We start from the raw sequence: 17,211 nt of genomic DNA on the forward strand, positions 1-17,211 counted from the left end.
CCTGGGACACTGCAGAGAAATGAAGCTAGTAGGCTCACGGGAAGTAAAATGCTCGACTCTTCAGAACCCAAATTCTATTCTGGCATACAAGATATTGTGACTGATTGACGCCCATCTGTCTAGTCCATTAATTCCACAATGGACAAGTCCAGTCTATAAAAGGACAAGTCCACAACATGACTTATTTCCTCCTCTTTCCATTATAATCTCTTCCCTTTCCCTGTGAATATAAGGACAGATGGGCTTTTTCCTTTATAGTACTGTCTGATCAAGTATCCATATTACATAAAAGGATTCCACTTTACAGCCATAAAAGTTACTTAACGGGAAAACACCAGCTTCACATACCTCAAGAATGTCAAACTTTGCAGTCTTCACTTTGGCCCAAGTTTTTTTTAGCCGGGAGACTGGGCTCATGTTCATACCAGCTTCCCATTTAAAATGGAGAGGAGAAGAAAGGAAAATTGAAATAGAGAAATAAGAAAAGACATTTTAATGTGTACTCTTAAAAAAGGTGTTCACTGCTAACTATAAGAGTTCTTTAAATTATTAGTAAGTAATAACGTTGATTTTATGATGTTTTTCTTTCTTGCAAATTCTCCTAAATCCAGAAACAGTATAATTGCTACCATTTACTTTGAGCAGGGATGAGCAAATTTTTTCTGTAAAGAGAAAGACAGCAAGCATTTCAGGCTTTGCAGTCCATATGTTCTGTGTCACAGCTACCGAACACACTGTGCTGCTGAAACAGCCACAATCCAGTTACAGAGATAACTACACAAACAAACGAATATGGCTGTGTTCCAATAAAACTTTATTTATGGGCACTGAAATTTGAATTTATATTGTAGTCACATGCTAAAAATATTATTTTCCTTTTGACATTATTTTCTTTTTTAAATTTATTTTTATTTTTTAATTTATTTTTTATTTTTAAATCATAGCTGTGTACATTAATGCAATCATGGGGCACCATACACTGGTTTTATATACCATTTGACATATTTTCATCATAAAGTATCTCAAGAATGGAAGAAAAAGTATCCAATGTACTCAGCCCTACTATGAAACTAATTTATGGCTTTCACATGAAAGCTATAACCCAGTTACAACCTAAGAATATGGGGAAGGGGGAAAGGGAATGGAGGGGGGAGGATGGGCAGACGGAGGGTGATTGGTGGGACCACACCTACGGTGCATCTTACAATGGTACATGGGAAACTTACTAAATGTAGAATATAAACGTCTTGACATTATTTTCAATCATTTAAAACTATAAAAGCCACGCTTAGGTCACTGAGAATAAAGAAAAGGATGGTGGGCCAGATTTGATCCATGAAATGTAGTTTGCTGATCCCTGACTTAGAGTTTTATGCACCACGTCATCCAGGCTTTGCGTAAACATGTATTATCTCATATATCCCTCAACATTCCTACAAGAATAAGCTAGAGTCCCCGAGGTCAGAAATTGTCTTGAGGTCAGCCAGTTAGCAACATGAAGAAAGCTCAGAGTGAGCTGACCCTATAACCCACAGCATTCCACTGTGCCACACCACCTCCCCATCTGACACTTTATGTCCTGTAGCTATTGGAGAAAAAAAATGACGGTAGCTGTTTATGGACAAGAGGAATCCACATTGACCTAAAGGATTGCATATATGAACTCCATGCCACCAACATTCATATTTTAAGAAACAGAAGGGAGAGATTTGTTTCCTTATTAAGGTAAAATTTGCATACAAAAAATACTTAGATCTTAAATGGACAGAAAATGTTTGACCAATGTATAAGTCTAAGTCTTGATGTATGATGTATATTTCATCTTCCCAGAAAGATCCTCTGTGGGTCAATCTCCACCCCTCATAGAAATCAGAACAGTGGCTGCCTCTCACCACAGATTTACCTGTTCTAGAAATTCATGTAATGTCTGGCTTCTTTTGTTCAACATAATGATTTTGAATTTCATCCATGGTCTTTGGATAGATCCATTGTTTTATGGCTGAATAGTATTTCACTGTGTGTATATACCACAATTTATTTAACTTTTCACTTATAAATGGGCATTTGGGTTGTTTCCAGTTTTTGGTCTATCATGAACAAAGCTGCTTATATACATTCTTTTACAAATCTTTCTGTGGACATGTGCTTGCATTTTTATGAGATAAGTATTAAGTGGGTATCCAGCTACATAGTTATCTCATAAATATAGGGTAGGATTGTGTTTATGATTATATTTAACTCTATAAGAAACTGCCAAAGAGGCTTGGAACCTGTAGCACAGCGGTTACAGCACCAGCCATATGCACCAAACCTGGTATTTTTAGCTGTCCCAGGCCAGCTAAACAACAATGAAAAATGCAACAACAAGAAAAAAAATTGCCAGGCGTTGTGGCAGGTGTCTGTAGTCCCAGCTATTTGGGAGGCTGAGGCAAGAGAATTGTTTAAGCCCAAGAGTTTGAAGTTGCTGTGAGCTGTGATGCCATAGCACTCTACCGAGGGCAACATAGCAAGACTCTGTCTCAAGAAAAAAACAAACAAAAAGAAAGAAAGAAAGAAAGAAAAAGAAAAAGAAACTGCCAAAGAGTTTTCCAAAGTGGTAGTAATATTTTACACTCCCACCAATAATGTGTAAGAGTTCCAGTTGTTCAATACCCACAATATTTGGTGTAACCAGTCTTTTTAACTTTAACCATTCCACGTGTAAAATCATATTTCACCATAACTTGAAGTTGTATTTCTCCGAAGTCCAATAATGTGGAACACCATTTCATATACGTGTTATCCATGAGTATACAGAACCTTCTTGTATGAAGTGTTTGAGTGTTTTGCCCTTTTTATCATTGGGTTCTTTGTCTTCTTATTGATTTGTAGGGTTCTGTACAGACTCCGGGTCCAAGTTGTTTGTCAGATATATGTATTACAAACATTTTCTTCCATGCTATGACTTGCCTTGACATTTTCTTAACAGTATAAGAAGGAAATTAAGTAATCTATTATCTGGGCTGTGGACCTTTCAGGCCTTTGATGCTCATCTGTTCACTGTTTTCCTAGAGTGAGTCAGATAATAGTGTGGTGTAACTTGGCCAGGATTTTCATGGAGGAGACAAAGGGGAAATGATAGGCAAACAAAATGGAAAAAGGAATTGGTGAGAGGAAGGCTTTAAATCAGTTAAGATCAGCAACTTAAATTTGGTGGGTTCTCCAGTTTCAAAATGACCCTTCAAAAACACCCCAGTTCTTCCCTTTTTTTTTTCATTCAAATATTTACTGAGTGCCTACAATTTATTGGATGGTTATATAATTTGTCATATATACTAGGATTATTTTTAATGAAAGGGCTATAATCAATAATTGCAGCAAGACCACAAGTACTACACACTGCTACCACACACCTTATGTTTCTAGAATGAATGGTAAGAAATAAGGCCACTGGTGTTAAAATACTCACTCTGGTATAGAGGAGAGAGCTTGTATATTCTGAAGCATGAATAACAAGTACTTGGAGCATGAACACTCAGAAAAAGTCCAGTCCCTTAGGCCACCCTCTTGTTCATGCTAATGGAATCCTGTAATTTAATCTTGGACCGTGTATTTCTATACTGCTAGATACACAAGCTGCCCAAATCATTTTAAAAATTATTTCTTTAGAAAAATATGTCACTTTGAAGCTTTTATAGATGATTATTCAGCTGGGGGTAAATAAACTTAAAGCATTTATTAAGTAAATAAATTTTTGCATACTTAAGAAAGATTATACATACTTGTACCGATTTGGCTATTTAAAGAATTCTGAACATTCTGAAATAACTCAGGATTAAATAGTACAGTTTTTATTAACAAACTGTACGACCTGAAAATTTTCAGTGGATTATTTCACAAGACCCATAAAAATACAGTACATACATCTTCCAGAAAATACTCACAGATTATTGCCATCAGGGAATTAAAGTTTCCGATGTTAAAACACTCCCGCGCTACATCAATGAAATACTCAATCATTCTTGCTCGGTGTTTCTTCTTTACAGGCTATACAGGAAAAACAAAACAAACAAACAAACAAAAAAAACAATAGAGGGCAGTTATCCAATATGCCGGGAGCCCATCAGTATGAACAAATAATATAGGGCCAAGAGACAGAAAACGTTCACTTTCTCACCATGCAGATTTCTGTAGCCACCAAGTAGCTGAGCCGATTAAACCACTCCACGTAAGCTTCTAAATTTCGTGTTTTCTTATGTTCACTGTAGCAACTCTAGAGAGAAAGTAAACACATAAGTTAGAGAAAATAAAAAGTATTGGGCTCTCATTTTGTCAAATATGGGCCTTTGTTCTCAGTTCATGAATTAGAAGTTTTCTAGGAAGGAGGGAGGGAGGAAGAGGGACGGAAAAAGAACACGTAACATTCTTGATTATCTTTACATAAACAGCAAAATCTCTTGGAACAGTCCAGGGAATACCTGACATCCAGAAATGTACTCTGATGTATTCATAAAAGTACCCTTCCCTCCCTTCTCAAGAAACTCAAAAGCACAATTTAAAGGAAGGGTTCTAGCTGCATTCTAAAACAATCCTGACTGACTAACGGGATACAAACACTTGTGCCAATTACTATCCACACAGCACAGAGTGGCTAAGAGTGTAAAGGATTAGAAAATTTTCTGTTAACGAATTGCCGACTGGTCATGAGATACCCAGCAATGTGGATAGTTTCTGCGTAAAATTGCCGGTCAACAATGGGTTAAAATTAGGCTGTAGGGCAACATTTTGGAGCATAATAGCACAAGAACTAAAGACCTTCCAAGGTAGGTAAATGGAAGTCAATACCATCTTGAACTTTAGTAGGGTGAGTGGCACATTGTTCAAAAGCAAAAGTAGTTATTAATCTTATCTTGGAGTTCAAGGCCAGCTTGAAGAGACTAATTACACCCCTCTTTCCTTCCTTCCAAAAGAAACAAAAAAGTCCACTAGCCTTCTATGGAAAAACATAGTCTCTACTTCCTGTACTGAGAAAAACTATTTTAAGGCCGGAAAACAGCTGTTGTCTTTATTCCCAGAGAGGGACATCCATTGATGGAAGACACAGTCTTTGCCTACGAGTCACAGCGCTTTCAAGTCCCTGAGAGGGGGGAATGTCTTGTATGTGCACACTGATTTTACAGTCCGTGCCCAGCCTTGCTGTCTTTGTGTGCAGGCTTCACCCAGCAATAAACCTCCCACATTCACCTTATAACAGGAGGCCAAGCAGTCCAGCCCCTGGCTCGGCAGCCTGGACGTGCGAGCTGTCTTCCTTGCCCTTACTACTGTTGAGTCATGAGCAGAGCATTCCCTGGTATTTTCTTTTTGACTTAATCTGCTATAACCATTATGCTTTTATCTCCTACCTTCACCACAAATGTCTGCATCTACCTGCTGTAAAGGTCTTATTAATATTAAATTTCCCAATATGGAGGAAGAAGAGACTTAGTGATGGGGTAAGTTTTTATAAAGGTACAAGGAAAGCTAAAAAAAAAAAAAAAAATTGCCATGACTCAGACATTGCTAATAATGAAAAACAACCTTTCTGATCTTAAATCCCACATCAGATTAGTTTCAAATCCTGTCTCTTATACCCACTATCACAGACTAAGGAATTCTATTTCTGGTTTCAGGGCCAAGCTCTGGGTAGACTGGTTACCTTGTCATTGTCCAAAGGGTCCTTCTGCACGAAAGCCTGAACAAATTCTTCTGGCCCAATATAATGGAGCCTCTCCTGAAATTCCAATCCAGCAGGTCAACAGGATTAAAGGAAATGAAAAGAAATGGATGGTCAATTCCCTCCACGGACTTCCGGCATCACTCTCATTTTTAAATGCAGATTACAAAATAAACCTTTAACTCTAAATGCTTTCATCATCTTCAAGGTTTGAACAGAGGTAATTTTCTGTTTAGGCCAATGTTCCAAAAGATAGCGAAAGTTACAAAAAAATTGATTAGAGGCAGAAGACGAAGAAGGCCAATAAACTCTTTGCTCTTCAGACCTGTTTGGTATTTGTTAATATTTACAAGTGAATTCCAACAATATCAGAAGCATTCATATCCAAATGCCTAAACAGAGCATGTCTTGACTGTTTCATAGATCAGTTCCCATTTGGATTATTCTGACCCCTCCCGTGACATTGCTGCTGATGAATGCCTTATCTGGTTGTCAAAGCAAACCAAATCTGTGGTTATAAAGGGCAAGGATGGTAGCGGCCTTACCAGCTCTATGTGAGTCAGCTGCTGGGCCAACGTGTAAGGGTCACTGCAGACAGTAATGATATCCCGTTGAATGGACTGTGGCTTGGTCTTGAGAACTGTGAGCCTATCTGTGGATGTGGAGCTGATTTTTGCCAGGACTTCCTCATACTGGCTGAGGGCAGCAAGTTTGCGGATGAGACACTGCAGCATCTGCTGGACGTTCTTCCGGTATGTCTGCTGGGGAATAAGCAAGGGATTACATCCTCACTCTGCACGTGTTTTCACCACTGTGCAAGCTCAGACACTATGCCCCTAAATGATTTTACCTCAACTCGATTCAGGGTAATTACAGGACTCGGCCGGCTCTAGCAGTGTAAAAGAGACACATATGCAGAGGGTATCATTTCAGACTTGGAAGGTTCAGTTGTTTTCTGAGGTTACCATTCAGGTTGGGCCATGAAAAGTGTCTCTAGATTGCTACTGGAGAATACAGTGTAACAAGTGCTACAATTAACTACATGTTCTCCCTTCTGGCAAAGAAATGTACCGGTTTACTTTTGGTGGTTTGAAATACTTTGATCTCAAGTCCAACCCTTCTTTTCCAAACACTTTTTCTTTAGGGCCACATTCTTGATTTCTCCACTCCTATCATTCCCAAACTCATTAGTCTAAGGACGCACAGCCACCTGTCACAAGGGCACCATTACGTCCCACTCACCTTCCAGCCCACCCTCCTGACGTCCACACACACCGTGGGTGACCACGAGGAAGCAGTAGGTAATCATTTTGGTCTCTGACCTCCACTTGGCTCATGTCCAGTTCTTTCACATTCATGAGTCAGTATTAATGTTCACAACAAAAATTTTCCACACAACTGTCCTTGTGACCGTCCCAGGTACCACTTTGATCACTACCTCATTATGTTACAGCCACACACTTAGGATAAATTGGTTTAAAAAGCACTGCATGTGTTATAGATAAGTATCATCCTCTTGACTTTTAAAATCTTTGTTAAGTCGAAGAAATGAACTCACAATCAATCAATCGTAGGTGTAATCATGATATATGTTATGAAGTTCTTTCAGCCTTCCTGTTCTAGCCGAAAATTACCACACAGTTATCCTTCTAGATAAATTATGATGCATGTGTCAGAGAAGGACACACAGGCTGATTCAATTGCGACTAGGTCCTCAGGTTAACAGCTCCAAAGGAGGACAGTCCCAGTAAATTTATAGATGGAGAAAGGCCTGTTTATGGCTTCATGGCCTATTCCAGAGATGCCCCAGTATCATTTGCTGAGATAAATTTGCTGACAATTTAGTGGCCTTACATACGAGTATAAGAGCCACATTTTTTTACAGACACAATTTGGTTTATTAAAGCATATTATAAAAACTGAAATGAAGATATATTTGCATACGGGGAAAATCACAACACACACAGAAATAGTGAATTCTCACATAATTAAGGAATAAAAAATATAAATAACCTTCTTTTTTCTTCTTTGAATATTCTTTGAATATTCCACTGAGTTCTTTAAATTGGTCCATTTGAGGACCTTTATTTTTCTCTACATTCATAGACTACTCCAAAATCACTAATGAAATACTGAAGTGTTTAAAAATTGAAGCTTAAAAAAACAATCTGCCTTCTCCAAAGCATCAAGGTTATCAGTTTAGAAGACACTGTTTGGTAATGAGCTTGTCACTCAAGGAAAATACCTCTTTCTTTGGAATTCCAGACTGCTCAAGGCAGAATTGAGGGCTATTTTAAATCCCTTATCCCCCTTACCCCTACATCTTTTACTTTTACAACTTTGAGCTGCCTTAGAAATCTATGAATTTAAAATGTTTTCTTCGGTCCTTTGTCCCAAGTATTATCACAAATGCCTCCATGAAAGTTGGATTCTATGCATACATTTGCCAGGGGATTGATTACTCAGAATAATTAATAAACTCCTTCTTAGAGGTAATTTAGTTACAGCATGTATGATCCAGAAGTAGAAAGTACATATCACAATGTTGAAGTTTCACAGTTATTAAAGCCCACACTCAAGAGTAACCCAGCATTGTTATTATGTTACCACTCTACTAAACATAGTGGGAGGTGAATTAGGGGACTTATCTTCTTTCTGAGAAAACTTCTGAATTTTCTGTGTAAAAAAAACTCACTCGTTTCCACCAGAATAGTTTTTAAAAAGAAAATAAAATACATGGCCCAATCACATATTCAACTGCTGAGCAGCAGTTCCAAGAAGATACAGCTATCTGTACCGGCATGGAATATTCTCAGACATATTGCCGAGTGGGCAAACACACACACACAAACACAAGCCATACACACACTCCCTCCACAGGAACAGCAGCTCTGGAAGGATACACACAAAACAGTAACAATTTTAAGAGCCTTTTGTTCTGTGTGAATTATTTATTTTAAGAATGTATTCCTATATTACTTGAGTTACAGAATAGCCTTTAAAACTTTCCCACAGAATAGGATTTCTTAGATGACCTAGTTGTGGTATCTACGTAAGAAAGTTCTGTTCACTCAAAAGGGCCATCACCCCTCATTTTAAAATATTCGTTATTCTACATATCCGCAGTTATTCCATGCACGTTACCATTCCTACGGCAGGTACGCTTCCCCCACCCAAAATGCTCCATTCAGGAATTACCACTTCTCCTCAGGTTCCCCCAGGGGGGTACCAGTGAGAAGCAATGAGACGCTAAACACCTGACTGGGTCCCCGCCCCAGAGACCAAAGGAACAGATTTCGGATTTCAGGTGCAACTGAACAGCAGGCTGTAAACGCCCCTCGGGGATTCTGGTACACGCAAAGTGTGAGAAGCAACGCTCTACCAGCACGTCTGGTGAAAGATTTTTATTCTGCATCTTTAAAACAAGATATTTTAGAGAAGAGGTACAGGAACGTCCAGCCAGGTTGCTAGGGAGCAAAAGGCAGCAGCAAAATATGAGGGGCACATATACAGAATGAGGGACGGGGGAAGCTATTCAGATAACTAGTGTGTGTGACAGACAACGTCCCTGTGTGATCTCTTTTGAGTTTCTTGCTGCCGTCTGATTCCATTTGAAAAATCTAGCCTTGTGTTGTTACGCATGCTCCCTCACTGAGTTATGAATGGCTAAATGTGTACCTATTCTTTTTTATAACTTCAAATGCCAGTGACAGTAATTACCTGGCAAATAAAGATAGAAGTTCTTATTATAAAGACCAGCCCCTTAAGGAAGAGAAAATTGCATTCTACCCACTACAGTCATTTGTCATGTAATTCAATCATTAGTCTCATTTCGTGTTTCTTGCAAGTCCTAATAAACCACTTCATTTTGGGCAAATCCCCAAGGGGGAAGCATTAAGCCAAATTATGTAGAACTGTCCCGACAGATTTAGAAGAATCTGACTAAATTATAAATATATAGGGCGCACCTGGATTCACTGACTGCCAAAAAAAAAAAAAGTCCCTAAAGTCCTAGGCAAGAAGCAACAAGCCTCAACCCAAGCCCACAGGCCTTCCAGGGAGGAAAACACTGTTTTCCTATTCCAGGAACCGATGTGTGCATGCATTCATCCATCCATCCATCCGTCCTCAGCTAGGAGTTAAGGATTTCATGGTGAATAAAGAAGGGCCAGCGTGGAGGCAATGGAGAGAGCAAACACCAAAAAAGAAAGCACAGTCCTCCTTCCGTCTCAGGGGGACTGATTCTAGGACTTCCCTGGAGACCAGAATCCGAGGATGCTCAGGCCCCCGATGGAAATGGCTTGGTACCTGCAAGTTCCCGTATACCCTAAATCATGTCTAGATTACTTAGAATATCTAATGCAATGTAAACGCATGTAAATAGTTGTTAGACTGTATTATTTAGGGAATAATAACAAGAAAATAAGTGTTCTGGGCCAAGGCAATTTTTCTTTCTGAATATTTTCAGTGTGAAGTTGGTTGAACCCGTGAATATGAAACCCACAGCTTTGGAGGGGTGACTGCAATTCCCAGTCACAGAGCGTTATGACATTCCATGAAGGAAAGTGGGAAGGAAGCCAATCGTGGGAGGGGGTGTGATCGTAGTTGTGGTACTGAGGGATGGTCTCTTGGAGGAGAGACACTTTAGCACCTGACAGATAAGGAGCCTGCCAAGTGAGAACTGGGGAAAAGGCATCCATCACACAGTTTTGGAGCTAGAAAGGACACTAACGTGGGGCAGTTACCTCGATGATTTAGAGATGAGAAAGTAGCTAGGAATTTGGAGGGCTTGCCAAAGCAAATTCAAATCAGCTAGCTGCCAAGTGTGGCCCCAGTTTTTGAATACTAGATAGAAGCAGTCAAAGAAATACCTACTCCCTGTAAAATCCGACCTGGTCGAGGCAGGGGCATCGCTCCACTCCACCTCAGTTTAATCAATTTCTCGGTGAGAACTGGCTTATCTTAAGTCCTCTTTACATGCTCAAACCACCTTAACTACTTCTCATGGCTTATATCAAGAATATGTTATTAGCACAGCAGTGTTGGTAAGAAGCCCTTTTCTCACATTGGCCTAATTCTTGAATGGCTTGATCCGATTAAACAAAAAGACCAGATCTCAGGGGGTCAGCCTGGATAGAAATGGTTTCCCTCTTTGACTCCCATGATAAGGCGGACCTAATTTCAAAACTCTAATGTTTTATCAGAAAAACCAATGGAGTTTTAAAATGTTCCTTTCGGAAATAATCTAGTTATAATTTCTATCTTTATTCATTTTTATTTTTATTTGAGAGACAAGCTCTTGTTCTATTGCAGGCTGGAATCCAGGCTCACTCCAGCCTCCAACACCTGGGCTCAAGTGATTCTACCACTTCAAAGTGCTGGGACTAGAGTCACGAGCCCTGCCAATTTCTATCTTTTAGAAAGGCAAGGGAGGGAAGGAAGGATAACTGACATATAATATTAAGTAGCTATATACAACTTAACTGAAATGAAAACCTGACTATTTACTCAGGTTTCAGCCCTCATACAAGAAAAAGACCTTACGATGCCACTAATCTTTTGAGCAGCCTGTCACCAACCAAAGTCATGGAGCCAGCATTGACCCAGCCAAGCAATTCAACAGCTCTAATATGAGATTTATTACAAAACTGCACTGAGATGCTTAACTTTTGCCTTTGTGAATGAGGGAACTTTTAATTTATACCTGGCTAGACCCCTAACGGGAAAACTGGCAAAATGATTATAATAGTCATAACTTGCAAAATGACTCAGGAAGTGACTCATCCAGCCTTGCAGAAATATGGTTGTTCTAAGCACTTGGATCCAATACAATGGTCATAAAGTAACAGAGAAAGGGTTAATTCCATTTTCACAAAAACATAAAACAGAAGAGAAAAGTACAAACTCTTCGAGTTTTAATCTTATATAATTTTAGTCTGATTTTGGAGGGAGAAATGGCACTGAGATACATTCACAAGAAGTAGATGGAATGGATAGGGTTCTTCTTACATTATGTTTGCAGCATTCTGCCGGAGGAGTGCCGGCCCAAGGAAGGTTATTCAAAATGGGAAAACGCATTTTAAAACAAACGAAACAAGACACCACTGCAAGCACCAAATGCTTCATCTACTTTTTCCATGTGAAAAAGTTGTATCTGGGGCGGCACCTGTGGCTCAAGGAGTAGGGTGCCGGTCCCATACGCCGGAGGTGGCAGGTTCAAACCTACCCTGGCCAAAAACCAAAAAGAAAAAGTTGTATCTGTGCCTAAGTATCTTATTCCCAGCAATATAGAAACTACAAGGACATCCTTACCCAACAAACCTCAACGCAGAATACCAGCCCTCTAGGTCTGCTTCAAAGAGGATAACCTTGAATTTGTCACAGCTGGTTAACTTTTATCAAAGGCTCAGATGAAGGAAGTGATATTTATGGGAGATTATCCAAGAAACTTAGTTTTCATCTCTGCCTATACCAGGTCCTAGGCTTGAATCACATTCCAGGCACCAGCAGAGTTGCAGCATTGTCTCAGCCTTCTCCTCCATGAAGAATTACCTTTGCTAATTTATACATTAATCTATGGCCTCAGCTTTTATTGAGGAGCATTTGTTGAAAACACTATTAAAAAGCAGTTACCATGATCTCACTCTGTGCCCCCTATACCAAGTTCCATATAAGAAAGCTTCTAAAATTTTCATTTAATGCCCTGAAGAACTAGCGTGCTTTCCTTTTTCTAACAGTGAAAATGACAAACCCCGCTGCATTTTCCTTTTGCCTGGAACTTAAACCACACCAGTCCTACCTTACTCTACCGGCTCTTAACATTAACATGTGTGTTCCTCCTTTCCTTGGTTCAGATTGTTTCTATTTATGATTGATTAATCTACTACTTATAATCTGTTAATATACTGGTATGTTACTTACTTTACATCTATTAGAGTTTACATCTGTTAATATGCCATTTATTATCTAGCTGTGTCAAACCTTTCTGGAAGGAAGATGTAAGTACAATAAAATTAAAACACAGGTGCCACACGAAGGCTCTGCATGAATTGACATGAACATAGCCCCAGATCTGTCACATAAACTCTGTGCAATAGCTCTTTGAAGTGGGACAGTGTAATCATTCCCATATGAAATACACAACAACAAATATGCTATTCAAGGGGCTTGTCCAAAGACAAATGGAAAGAAAGGAGTAGAAATTCTGATGCATAATTCAGTACCATTTCCACCAAGGCTATGCCTGGGAATTCCAGAGGCCATGCCAAATTCAGGTTACCAACCTCCTCGCCACTGGCTATTCGGTGAGCCAGATCTTTTAAGTTTCTCATCATTCTTTCATCCCGAAAATCATAAGGAAATGTTTCTGTCCATTCTGTCAGGAGTTGAAGAATTTTGGGTGCGATTTTTCTTATCTGGTTCTAGGGAGAAAAAGAAAATTTAATTCAGTGAGATTTGCCACCATGGACTACATCAAATAAACAATTACAGTGTCACTGATAAATTTCTAGTCTAGACTCTTTAAGTTTGAAGAAGCAGCTCTAGACCCTGCCCCTGTCAATGACAAATGTCACCAATTTAAGGCAGGATCTTGAGATCCTCCAGGTCATTCAGTTTACACTGTGTCCTACACACCACTACAATGCCCCCTCCGTAGCCATGATGCCATTTATGTACCTCGGCCTGGGCATGGCCAGGGCTGTTTATGAAAACCAACATTACAAAATCGAAGCCGTAGAGTTAGCATGTCTAATTTTAAAAATTGTAAAGTTCAAAATACATCTTTACCTTATCACTATCAGGATCACTTAGTCTCTGGTGTTCAACACACAAGTGGCAAACTTTGGCCATCAGCTCATATGGATGCATGAATAACCGAGAACTGAGTAGGAAGGTGAATATATATGTCCTCTGTGGCAAGAGAAAAAAGTCATCATGGTTACGTTCTCTTTGAAATTAATATTTTCCCTCCATACTAGACACCTCATTTCATTACATTCTGTTGGTCAAGTTAATATGATGCTGTTTATAAAGTAACCCCTTCTATAAAACAAAGTATGATGAATTTCTCCTTTAATTTCTGATGTATCTTTTCCCTTCAACTACACTAAAAATAACATGTGCAGGGTAAGTTTGGCTCCTGACATTGTTCAGAGCATATTTTCACATCCATACTCAGGGAACCAGGATACCAGCACACATAACTCCTTCCAGGAAAGAAGAATGAAATGAGGCCTAGAGAGATAAACTAACTTACATGTACCACTCATATAGAACATGACTCTATGTCCAAATACTATGCTAATTCACTGGAGGCCAAAACAAACAAGCAAACAAACAAAAAAATCCTCCAAACCCACCCATCTAGCCCACAGCTCCAGAATTCTGCAGTTTGTCTAGCGTGACAGACTGAAGTGATTGTGTCAGAACAGTTCAAGGCAGGCTTTCAAGGGACCTATTTACTTGCTCGGAGGCTAAGCAACTTGATACAGCACAATATAACACTGTATACTTTTCTTTAACCACACTGTCTCCCAAGAAGCCAGTAATGAGGCTGTGCTTATTTGTTATAATAGTTACAGACTCCCAGTGAAAAGAGAAATTCCATTTGGTTTCCCCCCCTTAGGCGCCTTTATTACCTCATAAACACTTACAGGCTTAAACAAAGGATTCCTTTTACTTTTGCTTACAAATTTTCCCTGTGTAGCAACATATCTGAAAATGCTATGTAACAAATCACACACAGAGAGATAACTCACTAAGAAATATTATGGTCAATTTGCACACTGAAGTTGTTATTATATTTATAAAAATGAATGCAGTCTCTAGATATCAGAAATCTTTATCAATATGAAGCTGCTTAGTAAATCTCTCCTAAGCTCAGTTCCACGGGGTGGCTGCGTGTAGCACAAGGGAAGAAGGACAATTCACTTGCCCCAGAAGGAAAGCCTGTGTTTAATTGAAGGAAAACCTGTGTTTAATTGCTAACACTGGGAGTGAGACCAAGAAAACATACTCAACACTCTGAATTTCAGTTTTCTCCTTTCTACCCTTTTGGAATTATTATAAAGATTGAGGAACTGTATAACATATTCCCTGAATTAGAAAGTACTATCTTTATAAATAGACATTAGCAAGGTAAAACAAAAGCAAATATCTTATCTGATGTTCAACCTATAAAGAATTGCATCTTGCCCATAAATCTCTTCCATGCACTCTCCCTGGCGACACTCACTATTCTTAGAAACAAAGTGATGGTCTTAGAAACAAAAAAGGCATTAAAGATTTTGGAGGCATCCAATATTCCTTGACATTTCTATTTAAGGACCAAGCTATATGCATGAAGCAACCCTGCAGACACTTCATTTAGATGGTATCAGACTGCCTGCCATGGAGTATCTACCCTGAGAAGAAACCATCCATGCCCAGGCTCAATTTGATCTCAAAGCAGTCAAAAACCAACATGCAATTTCTTATTTGAAAAATTCCTAACAACCGGGATATGATTCTGTAACATCTACGGTCCCTGCCTACTGTACTGTAATTTCTGCCCGATGCCAAGGACCGATTTCAGAGGAATACAAACACCTACATCCGGGTAGTAATCCACGTTGGGCACTAAGTGCTGGATGAGAGCTTCCAGAGATCCGGAGAGGAGGTTGTTGTCATGGTAATACAGCCCTCCACAACTGTCCTCTGTGGACTGATAGAGGTTCCGGTTGTAACCACTGCTGTCAAACATTGCTGAAAAGGGAGGCGTCTGAGGCATGCTTTCCTAAAAGGCATAAAAAAGAACAAAACATGGTGTCAGCAATACATAGGGTGAAAATAAAAGTCACAGGCACTGAGCTTGAGGAGCAATGAAGGAACAAGTCATTTTAAGCAACAGTTTAGATTCTGATGACATATCAGAACCCACCAAAAACCCCAACTGCCCTTTGAGCACCACACGTGCCCATTGAGGGCCACACATAGGCCTGCTTTTTAGAACCAAGCTCATTCGGTCAAATACCATCAAATGCCTAGGCGGGGATCCAATCTAGACCTAACACACTGACTGCCACACTTCCTTGGGGCCACAGGGTTTTATTAGGTCAAAATAGGTAAAGAGACACGCATATGCTTCTTGAGGCCCGGGGCTCACAACTAGCACAAGTTCCAGACAGCGCGCCTGGCCCTGGAGGTGCTCAGTTCAAGTCCCTGGCTGTCAAGTTCAGGTGTAGCCGCTCACGTCTGGCCTGAAGGGGGCGGGGCTGAGCTCGCCCTGCTTGATCCCACCGAGTCAAGTGTGCCCTGAGGTGGATGTGCGCAGGCCTTCAAATGAGGTGGGAAGAGTGAAGTAACACCAGAGCGCTCCCCAACTAGCATTCGACACTTTGGGAAGACAAGCAAAACTGAAGCTGAAAAAACTAACTCGCACCAGAGGCCGGGCCCTGAGCACCCAGTGCGCGTGCGCGGCCGCGTGGGCGAGGCATTAAACCCGCGCTCTCCGGAAGATCAGATGCCCTTGATTGTCACCTCTTTGTGTAAATTCTCCTGCGGGCCGGGGGTGGGGGTGGGGGACGTATAAAGCCTCGGTTCCCAGTAAACCAGCAGGCTCCTGATTCGGGAATAAGGACTAGACTGCGACAGTCCCGGGGTGAGCTGCTCCGGTCCATCTGTGGGCCCCGCAGTCCGCACCGTCCTGGCCAGAGCTGCTCTATAGAGGCCGCAGGCTGTCAGGTTATGACTCGGATTCCCAGGGACTGCTTGCCGGGCCCCAGAACAGACGCCGGGCTTCTGGCAGCACATCCGGACAATGGAGGCATTAAGGGGCTGCCGAGACTGGGGGTTCCAGAAAGCGGACAGTGGGGCAGGACGCCAGCTCCAGAGCTCCAGGCCCTGACCGGGACGGGGTGTGTGGCGGCAGCAGAGGACACAACCTGGGCCAATCTTTCTTTTCAAGATCCCAGAAGACGATTTGCATCCTAATGGGGGAGGGGCGTGGGGCTTGTCTGAGAAGTCACATCCGTCACTCCAGGAGCATCTGTTCCAGCTACAGCTGATGGGGGCACAGGGCATCCCAACCCGTGCATGCGCCTCAGCAGGAGGCAGCCAGGGGCGGAGTGTGAGAAGAAAACAGCCATTATATAGCCAACTTGGCAGGTGAAAATGGCATTTGGGAAAAGAACCATCACGAAAAATACATAGGAAAATAGCTTCACTTCTGGGCCTGCTAGTCCACCCATACTCCAGTGCTGAGGGGGCATTTGAGGGATCCATGCAGAAGGAGTCACAAATGGGGGGAAGGTGATTACTGAGAACCGCCCCATCCGGGCCCTTCTGTCACTGACAGGCACCAGAGCGGTTGTGGCCGTTCAGTTCAGGTAGCCCAAGGTTGTAGAAGCTAAAGGACCAAGAACTCAGAACAAAGGTTCAGCTCACCCCCTTAGCTGATGAGACCTCACACGTAAGAACTGCGGTTACATAAGTAAGCAACTCAATGTCAGCATTTTATTAAATAAAGGACAAAGTACATT

At 40.9% G+C, this 17,211-nt stretch overlaps 1 protein-coding gene across 6 annotated transcripts in view; it reads right to left on the minus strand.

Annotated features, from left to right (window-relative positions):
• RASGEF1B (RasGEF domain family member 1B) overlaps nucleotides 1-17,211 on the minus strand; it is a 608,630-nt gene that overhangs the window by 13,202 nt on the left and 578,217 nt on the right. For 5 of the 6 annotated variants that reach the window (XM_053592801.1, XM_053592987.1, XM_053592952.1 and 2 more), the window contains 8 exons: nucleotides 15,285-15,467; nucleotides 13,481-13,603; nucleotides 12,976-13,113; nucleotides 6,238-6,453; nucleotides 5,675-5,749; nucleotides 4,157-4,252; nucleotides 3,924-4,026; nucleotides 349-428 (listed from right to left, as the gene is read on the minus strand). In XM_053592801.1, coding sequence (XP_053448776.1) covers nucleotides 349-428; nucleotides 3,924-4,026; nucleotides 4,157-4,252; nucleotides 5,675-5,749; nucleotides 6,238-6,453; nucleotides 12,976-13,113; nucleotides 13,481-13,603; nucleotides 15,285-15,467 — 1,014 coding nt within the window. The remainder of the gene's footprint in view (nucleotides 1-348; nucleotides 429-3,923; nucleotides 4,027-4,156; nucleotides 4,253-5,674; nucleotides 5,750-6,237; nucleotides 6,454-12,975; nucleotides 13,114-13,480; nucleotides 13,604-15,284; nucleotides 15,468-17,211) is intronic. The other variant, XM_053592868.1, reaches the window with a different exon arrangement.

The sequence above is a fragment of the Nycticebus coucang genome, chromosome 1 (genome assembly GCF_027406575.1).
Source record: "Nycticebus coucang isolate mNycCou1 chromosome 1, mNycCou1.pri, whole genome shotgun sequence".
NCBI classification, from domain to species: Eukaryota; Metazoa; Chordata; class Mammalia; order Primates; family Lorisidae; genus Nycticebus; species Nycticebus coucang.